The sequence below is a fragment of the Bombus pascuorum genome, chromosome 2 (assembly GCF_905332965.1).
Source record: "Bombus pascuorum chromosome 2, iyBomPasc1.1, whole genome shotgun sequence".
In the NCBI taxonomy this organism is placed as follows: Eukaryota; Metazoa; Arthropoda; class Insecta; order Hymenoptera; family Apidae; genus Bombus; species Bombus pascuorum.
This window is the reverse complement of record NC_083489.1, coordinates 19,802,648-19,823,804: the sequence shown is the minus strand read 5'-3', so window position 1 is coordinate 19,823,804 and position 21,157 is coordinate 19,802,648. Positions and strand designations below refer to the sequence as shown.

The 21,157-nt window shown below is 32.9% G+C and overlaps 1 protein-coding gene across 2 annotated transcripts in view; it reads right to left on the bottom strand.

Moving 5' to 3' along the window:
* LOC132904506 (beta-1,4-galactosyltransferase galt-1) overlaps positions 1-21,157 on the bottom strand; it is a 149,959-nt gene that overhangs the window by 8,525 nt on the left and 120,277 nt on the right. For both annotated transcript variants that reach the window (XM_060955071.1, XM_060955070.1), the window contains one exon: positions 5,718-5,923. In XM_060955071.1, coding sequence (XP_060811054.1) covers positions 5,718-5,923 — 206 coding nt within the window. The remainder of the gene's footprint in view (positions 1-5,717; positions 5,924-21,157) is intronic.

Genomic DNA, 21,157 nt, shown 5'->3' with positions numbered 1-21,157 from the left:
AATTCAGCCACGTATAAAAACGTGACCTAAAGACAATCTCGTCTCGACTATTTAGACCGTGATTATACAAAAGAACGTTAAGCGGCACAGCGACAGAGCAACCGAAAATAAATCTATAGGTTTGATCAATTTTCTGTCGCTCAGCCGTCATTTGTTTTATGGCCTGCCGCATACCGCTTACCGCTCTTCTGTACAATCACGGCTTTACACGTAAAGAATTTTCGCGAACGTTGGAAGTTTCTCGGGGCAATAGTCGAATCGCGATAGTAGTGGAAGGATCAGTTGCATCGGTGCGTTGGCCTAAAAGAGTTAACAGCGGGGTACGCTGTGCGGAATTAATCTTAAATATTCTCGAAAGCTCGGAATTAACAACGAAGCTAGCGAAATGAAGGCAATAGAAATGGAGAAACGACTAGTAGAGTTGGAAGAAACAGCAGTAAGGGATATCGCGGAAACAAGAGTGAAGCTGAGTAATTTGAAAAATCAGCTGAGGATTATAGAAGTGACGATAGAAATAAGGGAGAAAAAAAAAAACTTACGAAAGGAATAGATATGAGGATGGAAAGAAAGGATCTCGAAGAGGAAATAGAAGAGTTTTTAAGAAGCAAACTGGAAGTTAGCGCGGTTGTACGGTTAGAGGTTGTACGAGCAAGAGAGATAGGAGATGGTGAAGTGATTCAAGTAAAAACAAAAGAGTGGCAAGATAGAATCAAAATAACGGGAAATAAGAAGAAACTGGGAGATAAGAAAATACGTACATATAGGAAATGATAAAACAAAGATAGAGAGAAACATACAAAGCAAAGCAGTAAAAATAGCAAAATGTCGAAAATAAGAAAAAATGGAACGAATGGAGTTGGAGGGAAAACTTGAAGGACGAAAAATCTCACGCAGAAGACGAAGAAAAGCTTTCGTTTAGGCCGACTAGGGAGATAAAAATTCAACCACGGATAGAAAAAGATAAAGGAAGGTAAAAAAATATAAAAATGTAACAGGATAAATCAAAATAATAAGAAAAACACGAGAGAGTAAACCTGTAAATATTATCCTGCCAGGTGACTGGATTTGCGAAAAGGATCGAAGATTTCTGGAATTACGTGAATAAATCCGATATGGTAAACCTTTCTGAAACAGTATTCAAAGAAAAAAATTGGGAAGTGGAAACATAGGTTAACAGAAGTTTAGGTGACACGGCGGGGTAGGGGTGCCCCCTGGTAGTAATTCGCAAGAGAACCCGGGGCATTTCTACCAAACGTCGGGATGACCACTGTGGAGTTTTAGTCGGTAAGAGTCCGACACTACTCGACTGTTGTGATGCAACAGCGAGTGACCATGAGGATTTCTCCACGAAAAAAAAAGAAGCTGACACGGCACGCTTCCTGACGAGGTCGGACCGCTTTGCCGTTCGGTGGGTCTTAGGCGCCGGCCGGTTCGGCATCTCGGTGCCGCCAAATCACCTGGTCGGGGAACCAGGCGGTCTTGCACGGCGGCCCATCGGGGATGGATAGGATAGATTTAGGTGAGCTCGTGATGTCATGCTTATGAGTGGTTCTAGTGCCCCTTCCGCCATGCGCCAAGTACGGCCACCGTGGAGGTTTTAGCCGGTACGAATCCGGCACTACCCAGCGCCCTCTCCCCGGAGGGCGCGGAGCGCTTATGAAGGTTTCCACCACGAAAAAAAAAAAAAAAAAAAAAAAAAAAAAAAAAAAAAAAAAGGAAACAAAAAGGTGACACGGCGTACAAAAGAAGATAAAACGAAAATAAAAGCGTCAGCAATAAGTGGAACGTTCACAGGAATAAAGCCACAGATCGGAGAAACGCAAACAAGATAGAACGATCCATCCAACGATGATGGAATTCGCACATAACAGATCTGGCGAAAAGAAACCATTAGAAGATTTAGAAAAGTTAACGGAAGGCAGAAATTGATAATTTAATAATTAGAAGCGACTTAGATGCAAGAATAGAAAAGAAAGGAGAACTCTTTTGGGATGGACAAGAAAATACAAAGCCGAAACGGTCCAAGGATGAGACGGATAATAAACAAGACTTACTGCGAATGGTAGAAAAAGAAACGAATGGGGGTATAATAAATGAAAACAAAGCAGGTGATACAACGAGTGAATGGACATTCAACAGAGGAAGCAGCTACTCGATAATAGACTAGGGAATAATAAATATAGCCACGTGGAATAAAGTAGAAAGGATAGAAGTAGGAATAAGAATTGGGTTAGATCATCGGCCGTCAGAAATGGAAATCGCAGCCAACATTGCAGAATTAAGGACATGGTAGAAGAGGAGACAGAGATAGAGATAGACAATTGGAATGATGAAGGGATACAGATTTACGAGGAAGCATAAGAAAAAAGTAAATTTTGAAAATGACGTATGCAGGAAGCAATGCTCGGAATCACAGGAAAGATGAAAAAGGCAATCAACAAATAGAAAATCCAGAAGCGCGATAAAACCCAGGAAACAGCATGAAGGTGGGATGAAGAATGCAGGCTTAGTAGAAGAAAGATAAATAAAGCGGTAATGTGGAAACACGATAAGATAAACGAAGTCAAATACAGAGAAGAGAAACAAAGACACGGCAAGTTACGTAAAGAAAAGGCAGAAGGGGCAGGAAAACAAGAACAGGAGAAAACAATGAAGGTAATGGAAATTAAGGACCAGGAAGAAATACAGGCGTATGCATATACACGAAAGAAAAAGAGAGGCGAAACTCCAAGAAAAGTATAGAATTATCAGAATAGAAACATTGTTTCATGACTATGGTTGGGACAGAAGATACGTATGAATAAAGAAAATACGAATGGATAAAGAAGAAGAAAGCGGAACTGAAGAGAAGTAGGAAAAAATCGAGAGTGGTTATCGGTAAACCCAAAAAGAAGAAAGCAACAGGAGAAGATGCAGTGAAAAACGAGGCCTGCGTGTTCGCAGCAGAGAAAATCAAAGAAAGATTTAAGGAAATTATCAATAAAGGATGGAAAGGAGAAGTATCGTCTGAAGGTTCGAAGGGACTCTTGTCGTTGTGAGAAAAACGTTAAAAATTATGGAGGGATAACGTTAATGAACAGCGGATGTCAAATTTACTGTACTCGATATTAGAAAGTAGATTAAGAAAATAAATTGAAGTAGAAATATTGAAATTATATGCCGGATCCACAAGCAGGATTCCGGGAAGGTAGAAGCTGCATAGACAACATATTCATACCGAAAACCGCATTAGCAAAAAGAATTAACATAAAAAGAATATGTTTATGTTGTGTATATGTTTTGCAAACTGAAAGGCTGCATTAGATACGGTAAACAGGAAAAAAACTGTGGCAGAACATGAGAGGTAAAAGAATGGGTCTAACGTTAGTGAAAAGAATCGAAGAAATCTATAAAGAAGCAAAAGATAGAGTACAGGTGGGAAAATTCAAGGACACGAGCGTTCTGGATCAGAAAAGGCCTAAGACAATACTACTGCTTAAGCTCGCTATTGTCTGCAATATTTATATCGGAGATAGACGACTACTTGAAAAGAACACAAGAAGAAACTATTGTAGGAACAAAGAAAATATTCATCCTAGCGTATGCAGACCATCCAGCAGTCATGACGATAACTCAGAAGGAAGTGGAAAATATATTGAAGTATTTAGAGATATTTTTTGATGGAAAGGAACCGGAATTGAACTCGAATAAGTTATCATAATGTTAAGAAAACACGCAGAAATGGATTTGGAAGTGTAAAAAAAGCGAAAAAATAGTAAAAGACGTGTGTAGAAAAGCGACAGCAGCAATGGCGCGGATCCGGAGAATTGGAGAAAGAAAATTTGCCGATAATTTCTGTACGAGAATGTTAATGTTTAATGAGATGATTAAAAGTATTCTAATGTACGGAGCGGACATCTGAGGCTACAAGAAAAGGGAAGAGGCGGAAGTAGTGCAGGAAAGATATATCAAATGGATATTAAGATTAAACAGATGCGCTCCAGGGTATCTAATAAGAGAGGAAAAGCAAATCAGAAAAATATCTATAGAAATGAAAGACAGAGTTGTAGAATATGAAAAAGAAATTAAAAGTAGCTGCGAAAACTTTCCGTTGAAAGAATACAGGAGAGAGATGGGCCAAATAGACTTCAAAACGAAATGAGGCAAGGAAAGAGATGAGTTTCTGAGAGATGTTGGAATGAGCAGATCGAAAGGTGAAGTAAGAGGCACCAACACCTTTTTTGTTCTCTTGGATGAATTTCTTAAATGAAGAAATTTTAAACGAAGGGAAGTAAGGCAATCATCTGATGATCATGAATCCGAAATATACTTAATCAAATAGAGAGTGTCTGAAAGCGTAAAAATTTTGAAAACATTGAAACTAAACCAATAAGAGCCTCTCACAATCTTACTTTTAATAATATGACTTCAACAAATGAACTCATTCTGTATATTATTATTACATTCAATCACTAATGAACCTTATTCAGAAAATTATTTTCTTCCTTTTAGTAGATATTTAAATAAAACCATACCTTTTTAATTTTTTTAATTTAGATATTTTACTTTTTACTTTTAATCTTTAACTGCCATCTGATTATAATATACACTGAAACATATTGAAAGACAAAGATTTTTTCAGTTTTTTTTATTCAGATTTTTTTATCTTAGCTACCTGTGCAATTATTTCTGATAAAAAAATTTCCAATTTTTTTTAAATTAAGAGAAACGTGAAAGAGAATGTGAGAAAGTGGAAAAACAATAATTACATGTTTTTACATTATGTTATTAAATAAAGGCTCAAGTATGGGGTATGGTAATGCCACATATAAAATATTTTGCGAAACATCAATGGATCCTGAAGCGGAATTTCTTGTATTAGACTTTCCATCGAGAAGGGGAACGTTAAAGTTATATTGTAATTCACGGTAACCTTCATTATATGCAAATGAGAGGCCAAAAACGAAAGAAAAATATGAAGACAATGGATCTACTATGTTATATTTCATCGATTCATCACGAATGCCTAAAATTTCCGAAACAGAAAATGTTGTTATTGAAGAAGAAGATTATTAATAATTAATTACGCAAGATTGCAATATACGTAACATAAACAAATAAACCTGTTTGCTTTTAACTTGTTTCTTTAATAAAATTAATTATTTTTTACTATCATCATTTTCATATCATCATTATTTTCATTGAAACAGTATTAGTCAATTAATAAAAAAGGAAACTGATTTAGTTTATTTGTATCATCGATTATTTGCAAACCGGCTAGCGTATAATTAACATTGTGCTGTAAGAAGTTAATTAACTAATTACGTTCGAAAAAATTAGTCGTAATTTTAGTGCATCGTATGTTCTTTACAAAAATATGAAAGAAACCTTTTTTTCTGTTATCAATAATAAATAAAAGTTGATCTTCCCAACAGCTTAAAAAAAAAAATGAATTTCTGAAAGTAAAAAGTAATCGAAGTTAATTTTAATAAATTTAAATATCCTAGCTGGTCGCATAAAATAATATTAAATTCCTAAATTTGAGATTAACAGAAATTAATTAAACGTGCACGAACTTGGTTTGAAAAATGATTTAGCCTTAATAATATTTAATAGAAAGCAATATATATGTAAACGGCAGATTTTTATAGACTAACAATAAAATGATCGATTGGCATTAAACATGAATAATTATCTGCAATAAATATTCAAAAAGCCTTATCAAATCGTGAACACACTTAGTCTTCGTGACTGGCAACCATTCGGCGTGCGTGATCCTCAAACTCTGATCGAGTTGTGGTAGACGAGCTTCCAAGTTGGGTGGTAAGCTCGGTAAACCTCTCGGGTCCGGTTGTATCGCGGTCTTCTGTCCTCCGTCTTCCCCACGCATCAATAATCCGATATGATCGTCGAAGCTGCCCTTCAATCCAATATAATCTTCAGCCTGTGAAAGCCAACAGGACGTTTAATCGCTACTGTGTATCTATCTTGACCGAGGATGTTATTTCATAGAAGGGAATTAGAGACGTTTCCAATCTCTATTTTTCGATAAATTATTATTTGACATAATTCTGAGATAGTTTCGTTATGTAATATGTACGTTATTATTGACGGATATAAGATGTTGCACATGCAAGTATTTCCAAATGAATATAAAATGAATATTGATTTTTATTGAAATGAAAACATGTTTATTTTTATGTGCATATCTATTTATTTTCACTATATCATTTTTAATTATGTAATTAGCTATATACGATAAATTCATATATACGCTAAAAGTTGATACTGTATAGTTTTCATGTTAATAATATGTTATGATGGTATTTTATGACAGTTTCTTTTTCTTTGATTCGTTAAACTTTTTATTGCTATTGACGCGTCAGTTGCGTTTCGTCGATTATTTTAACAGCGCTGCTTACACAAGTATTGAGTTTTTGTTATTATTGAGCATTTATTGCTGCAACATCTCCAAGTTTAAAGGAAGGATACTGCGCCAAATGATAGTTATCTAATATTGTTACTCGGTAATTTTTGACGATCGATTCGTGTAAATAAAGCTAAATTAAGCTGAAAATAGTTACGTTAGAAAGAAATATGTCGCTTCTCTCTTTCTCTGAAGGGAAAGTCAAATTTTGACAGTGAGTTAAGTGAAACAGTGTTGTGAATACTTCACGTAAAGAGAAAGGACAAATTATGTAGATCAAAAAAAAAAAATATATATATATAGATGTATATAATATATATATTCATATTATTTGTTATTGTTAATATATATATTAATATAACATCAAAGAATTAATTATACCAACAACGATGAATTGGATTTTAAAGTTTATATTTCCAGTTTATATATTTATTTAATAAACGATATTATGAACTAAATAATATGGTGGGATACAAATGAAAACTCAATTACTTATTTAAAAATGATTACAATCTATTTACTTAAATGAATAATATTTGTCATTTATACAAATATACTTTCAAAAAATAAATTGTTCATTTTCTAATGGAAATTCTTGTAATTTTACTTGAAAAATATTGCATTCTTAAATAAATTGAAATACAATTATGAAAAGATGAATTAATAAAGCTTTTACACATTGCAGAAACAACCTAATAATATCTTCCAATAAATCATAGCTTCTGGGAATTGCCTATCACAATGTGTATAGGTATAATTGATCACACTATAATTACTCTACTTGCATAATTTCGAAACTCATCCAACATTTGACCCAAAAACGAAATCATAAATATTGATTTACAGGATTGGGGAAATATGTTCCAAGCGATATTTGGACATCGGAGACCTATTCCATGATACAAAGTGTTAGAACAGTTATTGACTGTGACCTTTTTTAGCTTCAGAGTTACAGATATTGCCTTATGTACATAAGTCTGCGGGTTTATTAAATAATCATCCATTACGTTGAATGTATCCGCCAAAGAGTAATAGCGAAAAATAAATCTTGAATATTTTTTTTTAATTAATTTTATAAAACATTTAAATCTTCTATATTTTTAAAAAATAGCTCATCTCTGTATAGAGACATATACAGGGTGCGCCGTTAGAATTCGGACAGAATTCAATTTGTAGTTCCCACCATATTAGAATTCAGATGTTTGTGCTGATTGACTCTGAAGTTAGTTAAATATGTCAATAAGTCTTCTATAACCTCAAAATGACAGAACTCGTTAAGCAAAACCCGGAATACGATAGAAGAGCGGCGATTATAGAAAGTCTTCGCGCCGGGTGGATGCCAAAGTGAATCGGAGGAACGACCGTTGGCTGGCCCACAATCTCGAAGATGTTCCTGTTGTGGGCAAAACCAAATTTCCAGCAAGTGTTCACGTTTTGAGCGTTGTCTCAAGTGAGGGCGACGTCATGCCTCCGCACTTCTTCCAAAAAGGCGAAAGAATCACAAAGGAGGTTTATTTGGAGGTCCTGAAGACAGTAATAAAGCCGTGGATGGAAATTACGGCTTCTGGAAGGCCGTATTTATTTCAACAAGATGGCGCACCTGCTCACACAAGTCATCTTGTTCAAAATTGGCTCTCTGACAATGTGGACATGTTTTGGTCGAAAGATTTCTGGCCTCCTAACAGTCCCGACCTAAACCCATTGGACTATTACGTGTGGGGCGTTATCGAGAGACAAACTAATAAATGCAGGCACCCCAACGTCAACTCCCTACGAGCTGCTATCGAGTCAGAATTCGCGACAATTAAACGCGACCAGTTGAAGTCAGCGTGCTCGCGCTTTAGAGCAAGAATAGAGCAGGTCATAGAGGCAGAGGGTGGTTACATAGAATAAAAGTTCTCAGCAAGGACCCTTTAAATGAGATATAACAACATTTTCATGTGTTTTTGTGTATTGACTTAAATAAACAACTTTCTGCACAAAACTTCTTTTGTCCGGATTCTAACGGCGCACCCTGTATATTTGTGATCTAAGCCACTTGTAAAGTCAGTAGTACGATTATTATTGTGAAATAATAATTGTTTTTCGTAATTACTTTAATCACTAATAATAATCATATCGAATTCCATTTCCACCAAAACAATACTTTAAAAATTTCTATGTATGGTTTGTAACCAATTAATAGATACAGTATAATCTATAACGTAACTTATAAGTAAAAATATAATTTATAGACAAATATAATAATTATCTCTAACATTTATAATATTTATAATGATATTACTAAAAATCAGTAATGTCAGAAGAAATTAGCGAGAACTTCTGATTATTAAAAAAAAAAAAAAAAAAGAAGGCAGTTGATGTGGTAATGAATTATATAAATCTTTTGCTTACTATACACATATGTAAAATTACGATATAAAACTAAATATGGCTTGGATACTGTTCTCGTACATCCATAAAAGTTTCTATGCAATAGATAAAACTTAATATTTTATTTTCACTATATGGTTATCATTATATTAAATGGTAGTATCTTTACATTTTATGTCATCTTCTTTGAGCTATATATTTTTCTTATAAAGCTTCTATAATAAAATAAAATAGCTCGTAATAACTCGTAAAAAATGTTTCAAACAAAAGTTGCGTGATTTCACAAAAACCTCGTTAAATTATTATTAGTTATTTTTAAAAGAATTACATCTCAATTATGTTCAACTATATCATACTGAAATCCACCTTGTTGATCATACACTAAATTTCAGCTAATTTCATAAGAATATACTCATCTCAAAAAATTCGTACTATATCAATTACACAGTTATATTAAAAAGAATTATTAACAATAATTTTCATAAAAGTTAGCTTTTAGAATCACCAACATCTATGAATTAACAAAATCTCCAGTTTCAGTGTGATCGATATTAATTTGCTTGGATACGAAATCGTCAACTCTAGCCCTCAGAGTCATCGATATCGGCTTCCGCAGCTCCATAATTAGTACTATCAGTTCATACGATACTTACATTCTTCAATATCGCGTGTCACTACTCCTAGATCGTCAATATCGATTCCCCACTTCCCTTTTTTCACTGTTTCCCACTATCTTGTTCTGTGCTTCGAGATGATGTATCAAGTGTCCCAAGCGTATTTTATTTATATGAAAAGTTACGTTATACATCAAACTTTCCAACTACACATATATTTTATCATGCTACTTCAGATAAGACTGTATACCTTAACTAAAAAGTATAATGCAAGTGAATTCGTATACACAAAACCTTGATATATAGATTTCATACATACGAGCCTCTTTGAAGCGGAACTGTTCAACTCCATCTACTTTTTATCAATTTCTCAGTTTCATGTACACGAATAGAGGATTGATGCTCAATTCTCGAAAAAAATTACTTACTTCCATCAGTTAAATTGTTACTACAGGATGGCATAAGTAATAACAAATTTAAAAGTAAATTTAACAGATAGTGTTCGTAATCATCACTTTTTCATCTCTTTCATTTATAGAATTGATCAATGTGGCTTCTAAACAAATTGTGACAAATTCAATTTAATTCAATCTGTAATTATTACACGAATTAAAAATTCTTTAGTACTTCAAAGTATAGAAAGTATATTTTTGTACACTATATTATAAAAAGAATTAAAAAAATAAAATTTCATATGACAGTATGTACATAACAGTATAATCAAAATAAGAATATAACAGCAACGATGATGTTGTTTACTAATCCTCGCTTCATTATGAACAGGTGGTTTTAGATCCAAATGTTAAACAAAACGAAAGAGTGCATTTTTAGTGTAACACGTAGTATATTCTAATCCTTCAAAAGAAGGAAAATATGTTAATAATATGATTCAATTTTTATTCACTATTGTGCCTTAGTAGTCTTATAATTTTGATAACATTTGTTACATCACATTCTTCGGGATTTTCTCCTAATTCCACAGCCTCTATTATATTATTCTGACGTAACAGTAAATTTACTGTTAAAAGTGGCACTTTGTATGTAATTCAATAAAATAATGGTATAAACATAAAAAAGTCACAGAGAAGATATGAATATATGAATCAGAAATTTTATTTAGATTTATATTGGATGCAAAATTATCCAACTTACCGGCTTACAATCATAGAAAAGTCATTAAAATTTTGTATGTATGTAATATATCATTTTAAAGGGAAGATTAAAAATCTTCTAAAACCCTTGTAATTATTATCTACTTATTAACATAAACGAAAAGTATAAATCATAATTCAATGTTATATATTTTAGAATTAATTCTGTCCTCCTTACAGGTCAATGATTACCGAACAAATCCTTACCTTCTTTCTCAATTTTTATTATACACATACGTATTATATACATACTTCTTTCTTTAAAAATTCCTTTCAAATTGTAGAATCTCTTTTATAATTTTTCGTTATATACTTCTATACTTTATAAAATTAATAAACTTTTCAAAAGGCCCATGCTTCTGTATCTACCAAAGACATACCTTCCTGATTTATCCGCAATTTCATATGTTACAGCCTAATTTCAACAAATAAAGAAATCGCAATCCTACACAATTCACTTTTCATCTCCAATAAAATCCAATAGATAATACAATGACAGAAAAATAAATATCCAAACATGGAGACGCATTAATACAATAATTAATAGAATTGGCGTACAAGAGGCATATGCAGGATTTGACACTATCGAGGTTTGAGTAGGAAAATGCGTTTATTTCACGGGCAATTTCAAATGGATTTTTCGAACGCTATTTTGGCCCGTTGACGTTTGAAAAATTTCATTTCCGCGGATTTCACAGGCTTTTTCATGCCTTTCGCCAGATTATACGACACACTCCTGTGTGTCATGTATGCACAGTCGGGATCATCATCTGCATGTACACACGCTTGTACCAGCTTCTGTGCATTTTTTCATTGCACGATGATCGATCGTTCGACTGGATTGCGGGACACAGTGGCCACGTGAAAAATGGCATCATTTTTCTTCGGTTATGGCTCTCTATTTTTACGCGTTACAACGCGCGTACCGGGTCATAAACATCCCAGGCGAAATGAATTTTTGTTCAAATAATGGCCATCGTAATTTTTGCATAATTCCGTATTTGAATAATATTAACTACTGTTAGCACAATGGCCGTTGTAATTATTCAAATGACAATGAGTTTTAAATTTATTCCAAACGTGGAACCATTTCAGCCAGTTAATAACTCTATCTTTAAAGAGAGATACATCCTATTTTATGTAAATTTTCTAATAAATTGATTGCGTGTAAAAATATAATGTACATAAGGGGATATTTTTAAAATATTTGTTAGGAAATTGTTTCGTGAAACTTGGGCATTTAAATATGAATTATGAATTTGACATATTTGTATCAAATATCTGCCCTTTAATTGTTTTTAATTTTTTTTTTAGACATATTTGTTTAAAAATCTATGAATATTTTCTTTTAAATATGTGATACATTTTTATAAATTGCGGATTTCATTGAACATTCTTTTTTAATATTGATTGTTTGATAATAAAATGAAAAATGTTTCTTTCGTTTCATAAGGTGATAATAGGTGAAGAACAATTTCTATTTTATATTATTTTATTGAATTAGGTACGATCTATTTCGTTATATTTCTATTATTATGTTCGTGCATAATTCAATAAACTAATATAAAACAAAAAACGTTGTGCGTTATTATTATTTCCTTATAAAATGAAAGAAACTTTACAGACAACCTAATACTAAATGTACATATTAAATAACTTGTTTCGTTTTGGAATTCTCTATTCCTACGAATGATTCTACATCAATTTTATCTTCTTCAAGGAATATCGCATATCAGCATTCTCAATAGAATATGAACTGGAAAATTCAAAAACCAGACAAAATACAAAAATATATCATTATTTAAATTACAAGAACTTAACTACTACGTTAAATATCTCGTTCTCTCATTTTCTAATTCCTCACTATACCTTAAATAAAGATTCTATCCGCATAAAAAGATATCACACGTCAATAATTTCAATAAATTTCACCATAACAAATATGAAAACCTTTACAACCAAATAAGAAACGAAATGAATCTTTTATCTCTATAATACAAACTGTACTTTCAAGGTTTCAATCGAAAATGGTCTAACACGAAATTTAAGTGAATATATCAACGATACCTTTCTTACCATTAAAACAGTTCCATTTGGAACCATTTAATACAATTTCCCTATGAAAACCCTTTTAAAGGAATACAATTAAGCTGCCCCTGAAACGAAGTGTTACGCGTTGTTTCATCAAAGCTGTTCAGCGTTATCTACTCGAAAGCCGGTGCTCACAAAAATTCCCATTTTTCCCCCTCCTATTAGAGATTTTATCTGTATGCCGTTCTTTAAATGGAGCTATTTAAAAGTTCCTGCGTTTAACAGTGGTAATTTTGTTTCCACGATTCAAACGAATAGCAGAGTTTCCACGAGGGAAAGCGCGTTTTTTTTATCCGCGGAACAGCCTAAAAACGCAATATGTCAACCGTGTCATGGTCACGCGTTATACCGCGACGATTACAAAGCAAAATTGTCACTGCTATACTAAGTACACCTCTTATGCGGTATTATATTTATATATATATACATATATATTTATTTATTTATTATAATAATTATAGTATTAAATAATATTATATTATTATAAAATAAAAATAATATTATAATAATTATATATATAATATATATAAGGATTATATTATAAATATAATGAGATAAAATTCACATATCGATAACATTTCATCGAGATAAATATATTTGTTGAGTATTAACCTTTGACTGGTCAGGAGCCTTGGAATCACGCGATGTTTATGAGATCCCATATGAAATACACATATAATCTATTTTATTATTATTACTATATCGGGCGTTCGTAATGACTTCTATGTACAAATGTTATGTTTTTTAAATTAAAAATGAAACGTAATATACTATTTTTATTTTTATACTATAAACACAAACCAGAACATGAAAAAGTATTTTCTCGGTAACAATAAGCAAGAGCAATGCAAGTTTCGTTGCTTCTTCGCGTGTCTATTGTCGTGGAGCTTGTAATTCCGAAGCAAATTTTCAACTGTCTCATAACTACACCGCTAGAGTGCACAACGAAACTCAGCTATACGAAAGTACAAAATTCGCACGATTGAAATAACAATACTATGAACTTTGAAATTGCCTGCGGTTTGTTAAACCCCATGTGTCCAATCGATGATTGTAGTAATTAATGTTCGCATTGTAATGAGTATTTTGTGGGCTGTCCACAAAATATTTCCTCTTGACTGTGTACACTAACTTACAATAGTATTTGCACACTTACCAAAACTTTTACATTATACGTGTTATACTTGTAGAAAATATTTTGAAATTTCATTAGCATTGTAATGAGACACGACTAGCATGACTACAAAATTGGAAATCAACATACAAATGTATATGGAAATTATAAGAGATTTATTGCTAACATATATTTAGTAGAAAATTAATACATAGCATGAATAATCTTCTCAAGTATATAAGCGTTAAGCATCCGGAATATGACTTTTCACTAACTTGATTGTTATTATGTGTCTTTCAGTTCCTGGCCTGATTTCTTATTGTTTTGGACTTCACACAAATTTGAACAAATTCTGAGGTATATGTTATAGTCTCTAATTTACCACACAAGCAATACTTTAGCCAAATGTTAAAACCTTCTTGCGATAAAAATAAAAATTTGGTAGAAGATTATAGAAAATAAGATACGATTGTTATGATTAGTTTGATAAAATTCGAAATGAAAATTACACATAGAAGTTACAGAATATTTATTCCAAATATATATATATTGTAAAAAATTGGTATACAGCATGAATAATCATCTTAAGTATACAATAAGTGTTAAAGATGCTCCCACTGAATATTGAAGCTTTTTTTATTTCAGAAGATATAAGATATAAAACAATAAATTTGCATCCATTCGACGAGTCCTTTGAAATACAACATAATTCATTTACAACACTTTTCAATAAAACCAATACAGAACAAGTTAGTTTAGATAGCACTTCTTATTGACACACTCTGTATATTCATAGAAGTTATCTATAAATTTTCAAATATTTCCCTGAGCTTGTGTATGTTTGTCATATCTTTTGATCACCATTTTGATCGACTATAATATTTATTCATACTATATATAATTGTTTCTCATTATTTAATTGCTATTTTGTTAGGAGATTTTATAATAGAAATTTAGATTTTTAGTAATCTTTTTGTAATGTTTTATTTAATTCATTTAGATCTTGTAGGCAACATTTCGATTAGAACGATGTCGAGACACGTAATATTATTGTTTACTATATTCACTATAATTCTCTCAAATACTTTTAACAAATATCTGTTTTTCACAGATATTGGAATACAATTTTGTATAAGTATAGAATTCCGACCGCACGGTCGCTGCTTTGTACTTCAGTTAGAATAATCGTCACGTTTCGTATAAAACGAATAGATATCCTAATACGTGTAAATAGGAGCGTATATTTAACCTTGAAAGAGCTCACATGCATTGTCGCTCATGCGTATCTCTGCAACTACTTGCAACTGCTGTCTGTCTCTTTCCCTTCCTCAATGTGCCTATCTGTATAACTCTGTTTCTCTCTCTATTTCTGTCTAGAAATTTGTTCCTATTGACTTTGGCAATTCGAGCACAGATCGACTTTATCGTACTATGTGGTAGCTGATTTTTGTTCTTTCTTGATTTGAATAGGTTTACTTTTGCGACGATAATAATTCTGAGAGAAGTTTGCGTAATTTTAAAATTCCAGACACCGGTGCAAGCGATTAGATGGAAGGAGGAGTGCTGGATGTTTTAATGCAAATATCTTCTTCAGATTATACTCAGTGCTCCCAGGTTTCAAAATTATTTCTGCCTAGAAGAGAAACTCATTGTTTTAAGAAAATAATTTATTCCACGGAAGAAGGACCATTTGTGGCAAAACATTAACGAAACTATCCCTGTATATCCCTAACTGTATCCCTGAAATATAAAGGAAGAAGTCATTGACTTATAAAAATCAGGTTAAATCGATTTAATTAATAATTATTTATAGAGAGACAAAACTGTCCAGATAATAGAATTTTCGGATAATAGAGCAATCATTTTCCCGATATGAGATTAAATTTATTCAAGCACAAATTAAAATTAACTGATAATTTCTTCAAGTATTTATGGATCTCATATCTTGTTGCCTGTTAACGATAAATCACACAATTTTTTCAACCTGAATAACTTCATACAGATTCCTTTTATACTTCGAACCATCGAAATCCTTCTTGAAATGTCATGAATGCTTCGGTATGAGAAGGCACCTCTTCATCGCCGCTTTAGTTTGCTCGTCCCACTTGTGTAACATCGTCTTTATCGCAATGAAACCATTTCATCGCATCAGTATATTTAAGGCTTTTCTATCGTCGCTAGCAGAGGCATCCACACTTTAAATAATTTTCACTATTACGTTCTTGTTCTTTATTGTCCCTGATCGTGGGTTTTCCAACACCGTGTATTTCTGCTATCTCCGTTGCACTTACATCACTTTCCAGTTTTTTGATTATTTCGTACTTTGTTCCTATAGTTAGAACGCTATTAGCTTCATACTAAATTCTTATAATCGGAATTCGCTCAATCGTCGAATAAAGAAACGAATACGTCAAATATATACACACTAATAAAATATGTACATATTTCAAACGGAAAAAGATATTCATTACTGGGAGATAGTATGGTCGGATAATAATGTTCCGATATTAGGGTATTTGGATAATGGATTATTATTCGGATAAGAGCGGTTTTACTGTATCTAAAAGCATATATCGATTGTTGAAAACAGTATGTACAAGAACGATCATCAGCTGATTTTGTACATAAATCTACTTTTAATAACGAACTACTTAAATTAAATATTTTAAATCTTTTTTGTACATCAGGTTTGCCCAATTTGACATTTAATTTATATTTGCATTGTTTAAACGGTTAGGTTATTTCTTATCTTTATAATTAATTGATTGCAATGATTTTTATAATGTTGAACAGAAGAATGATCGCTTTCAAAAAAATTCACATACGTAATCATGTTTCATGAATAGAAGAATGTTGCTGGCTTTAGCTATATATTACCAGTATTTAGAAATTACTATCTTCAAGTATTTTAATCTAATTATCGTAATAATTTCGGCGCAACAGATTCTGTAGAAAAATTGCATACAAGTTATAAATGTAAAGTATACAAAATGTACACAAAAATGATACGCATAAATGTTACTACATAAAAATTGCTGCAAATAAAAATATAAGTTCGTAGAAAGATAATCTAAACGACATTTAGAAAATAATTTAGTATATATAATAATACTCATCAGGTTGAGTATAATCAAATATGGATATTGCCTTCTACGTTTCTTTAGACATTAAAGCAAAAGATTTATCTACTTTTATTTCGTAGAAATATTACCTGTATGATATTCATCGAGCGAGCAATTTTGATAAATGTTGCAGATAACCTTCAGCAATGTCTACACACCTCGTTTTAATCTTTATAATTATTAATTTATGATTACCATAGTTTACTTGTGCCGCTTTGCGAGTTTAATAATCTTTAATTATGTCATATTTGATGTCTATACGAAACATTACTCTCATCTAATAGCATAGCATCGCTGTGTGAACAATTATGCCGTTAGATCCACGCTACATAAGCTGTACACGTACGTACATACATACATATGTTGCAGTTATGATTAAATCTGCATAGGCTATCTTTGTCTTCAAAGGAGAATATCTTCATCTGAAAATGCAAGTTGGGAGCTTAGAATGTTAAACTATTCATATTATAAATCATTCGAGGCGATCGTAACTTGACACATATACGAGCTGGAGAATAATAAATAATTGATAAATATGGAGTTAGCACGATTGCTTCAACGAACAAATAACTTGAAATATTCAAATATTTCAAAATTCAATCTGTGTATTTGCTATAAATAAAAATATCAATTCTTCTGTCATTTATAGTTATACAATAAGGAACATCATTAATTGATATTGTTTTCTCTTTACATAAGAATTATATAACTGTAATGTGTTAAATACAGCTCTTTGTCTTACACAATAATTTTTTATTGACATCAGCTAATTGAAATTATTCATTGAAATATTTTATGATATTCACTGTTGTATTCGAATATTCGATAACAGCTACTTAATTTTAAACATATACATACAGTGAGGGACAAAGGTATTCGCACAGCTTTCAAAACAAATTCCAAAAAATAGCAATTGGTCGTAATCGTGAAGAAAATAGCAAAGCTCGCTGTTTACAACTGTTTACCTGAGTCAGTGATGAAAAATTGAACAACATCTTTTAAAGATTTATACCAGTTATATACCTACGTGCTAAAAATTTCATCGAAATCAGTTAAAGTTGCTATGAGCCACACAAACAATTAAAAATGAAAAAATGATTAAGAACTTTCGACCTAAAATCTCAAGATTCTTACATCTTTCGACGCTTGTCCCTTGTTTCCGCATCAATCGATATCGATACATTTTCAGCATATGCAGTGTGTCTGGTTCATCTTGAATATTTCGTTGAAATATTTCGAAAATCGTTAATGACACAAAGAAATGTTTCTTACAAAAGTTACACGATATCGAAGGGGATATACTATATACACTTGTACATTTGACGTCGTTGAGACCTTAAAACTTGCTGTAAACGACGTGTTAAAATGTTTAAATGTAGTGAAAATTTAAACAACACATTGTGAAGGCAGTTATACATATATGTACAATGTGTTCAATTTATGTCGAATCGCTTAAAATATATCGAAAACATGAATAGGAAATGGATAACAAAAATGTCTCAGACAGAAATTGCATAACACGGGGGAAACATATCATGCTCTCGTATGTTTGAGCTTTCGGCAACCATGAAACTTTCTTGGAAGCTGACATTACAATTTTTAAATAGAGACTTCTTGTAGCAGACAGTCAGACATTTTTAAAATAGAAAAAACTTATGTATCGTCATATAAAGTTTCAAATCTCACAGAGCGATTCAAGAAATTACCCAAAACTACTGCCAACTCACTGATCTTTTTTGACACACTAGAAAAACATAACTTTGTGTTTTGGCAACGCGATATCAGCAATAGAATTATGAAAAGCAGCTGTATGTGTCCGTATGGCGTACATCGGATAATACGCTAATACCAGCGACACATCGAATTTAAAAGTTCACATGCCGCTAGCGGATGATGCGAAAGACACGATAAAACATGGAGGTCTCTATTAAAAAGTTATAATGTCACCGTCACAGAAAGTTCCAAGGTCGCCGCAAAGCCAAACACGCAAGAGCATAGTACGTTTCCCCTATGTCATGCTATATTTGTCAGAAACATTTTTTCGTATCATTCGTGTTTTTCAAGATATTTGAGCGGTACGAGTTAAACCCGACACACTGTACATATACGTATAAAACTGACATAAATCTTCCAAATGTGTCGTTTAAATTTTCATTACAGACCCACGCGAGGAAGTTACTTTCGAGAAGCTACTTTTACTTCTTATCTCATGATCTCGACCAACTCTAGTTATCTGACAAAATTTTCTACACGCTATTTAATAAACTAATCCTTCCAACTTCTTATTATTAGGTTGTCCGAAAAGTATTTTTTAGTTTTATGAGCAAATGACAGACGCACAACGTTTTTTGTTTTATATTATTTTCTCGAATTACGTACAATCCATTTTGTTCTGTTGAGATAAACATCGCGACATTTCACAGACTTGGTTTCACGTTTGTACGAAGGTGCATTATTGTAAGAAACACATTTGCGAAAAAAAAAAAACACTTTCCGGACAACCTAATACATCGCGTTTCTGTATTTTTCCGATAACATCCGAGTTCACACGGGATGATATTAATTATGACCACATCTTTGCAAGATTTCGCAAACATCGCAACAGTGCAGCGTGGTAATGCCTGTTCACGCAGATCAGAATAAGCTCATTTTTGCACTTGCGCCTCGTGCGGCGTGGTAGGTAGGCGAAATTCATTGAGCGCACCGTCGCCCATGCGTTTTCCATGAGCTTGTCCAGGAATGTGTAAATTCGGCGATTCTAAAGGTACTGCAACGACGTTATCGGTTGAGGTTCGAGTTGAGAGAGTCTTTAAAAAATGTTCGGTCAGTCTTAGAGTAGAGGAGTCACGGACTAGTTGTCGATGAGTTCTACGACGAGAATCTTTGAGTCGAAGTTAATCAGTTTATAAGTTGATCGTTGTTGAAAGTTCACTGATAGTCGATGAGGCGAGTTCAGGCTCGCAAGTCTTCTACTATGAATTGCTCGCGTTTCGTACAAGTCTCGCGCGTGCGATCGAAATCCTACTAAGGCAATAGGCCACAGTCTCTAAGATAGAATGGAGCATTGTCCGGCAGCAGTAAATTTCGGATAGTGTGGAAGTGAGTGTTCGCAAGCCAAGGTCATCAGTGCATATTGTAACCTATTGTGAAACTTCGATTATGCAATACGTAACAAGTGCATGGAACGAAATCGTGAGCGCGAGTGTTGGGTGAAAAGCGATAACGTAAAATGGGCAGCATTCATCGCGAGTCTTAGCCCAAGATATCTATAGAAATCTACCAAGAAATCTATATCTATAATATCTATAATATCTAAAATATTTATAATCTCTTAATGTGCATAATATCTACAATATTTACAATATCTATGGTATCTATATATTTATAAATCTTACGAATAAAGTTGTATTTGATTCTCTTAGATCGAAATATCTCCCTCTTTTCTTCTTTACCCTCCCGTTATTTCAGGTAAGTAATTTAGAATGAACGAGACCTGTATCAGACCAACAAAGGTCGGACCCACGATAAAAATAAATATAAAGCTCGGGCGCTTTTTGCTCTGCCATTGGATTGTCGCGTGTTCGCTACCGTAACAGCTGTGCTTGCGCCCGCGCGTTACAACCGAATTGCTGGCAGCGGATACCCCGAAATACCTCGACCTTGCCATATTTATTCTGGAATACTTCAATCTTCCTAAATTTCAGTTCTTTAGGTAATTATTTAAAGATCAGCGATGTTATCGATTTCGATAATTTTTGAAGATTTTATAGAAGTTCGTATTCTACACAGCTTTTTCATATCATATCATATATAATATATAATATATAAATATATATATATAGGATATAGGAAATTACTATATGTCGGGTTAACGTTATGATTAAGGATAGGGGCATGTAATGAATCTTCACTGGAATTGGCCATCGTTGTTATACAATCGAGGTAATGTTGATTAGCACAAGTGTGAGTATAACAGAATTCAAGTGACCGCGGTGATTAGACGCTAATGACAATGGTTTTAGATTCGATAACCAATCCGCGGTCAACAAGATAACGAATATACTTTCTTCCAAAGTCTACGTCGGACTCGCGATTAAAACGTGAAGTATCCACTGATCGTAAAAGGCGTTGTTCCTTGCTAATGAGATCGCACAAGAATGTGTCTTTCCTTCACGGTGATGCTACAGAGGAAAGCTATGATGGGGTGTGTCTGAGGGCACGAGATCATCGGATTCGAAAAAGTGAGGGGAATGGATGTTGCTGTTAATTGGTTAATTTCTATGTTG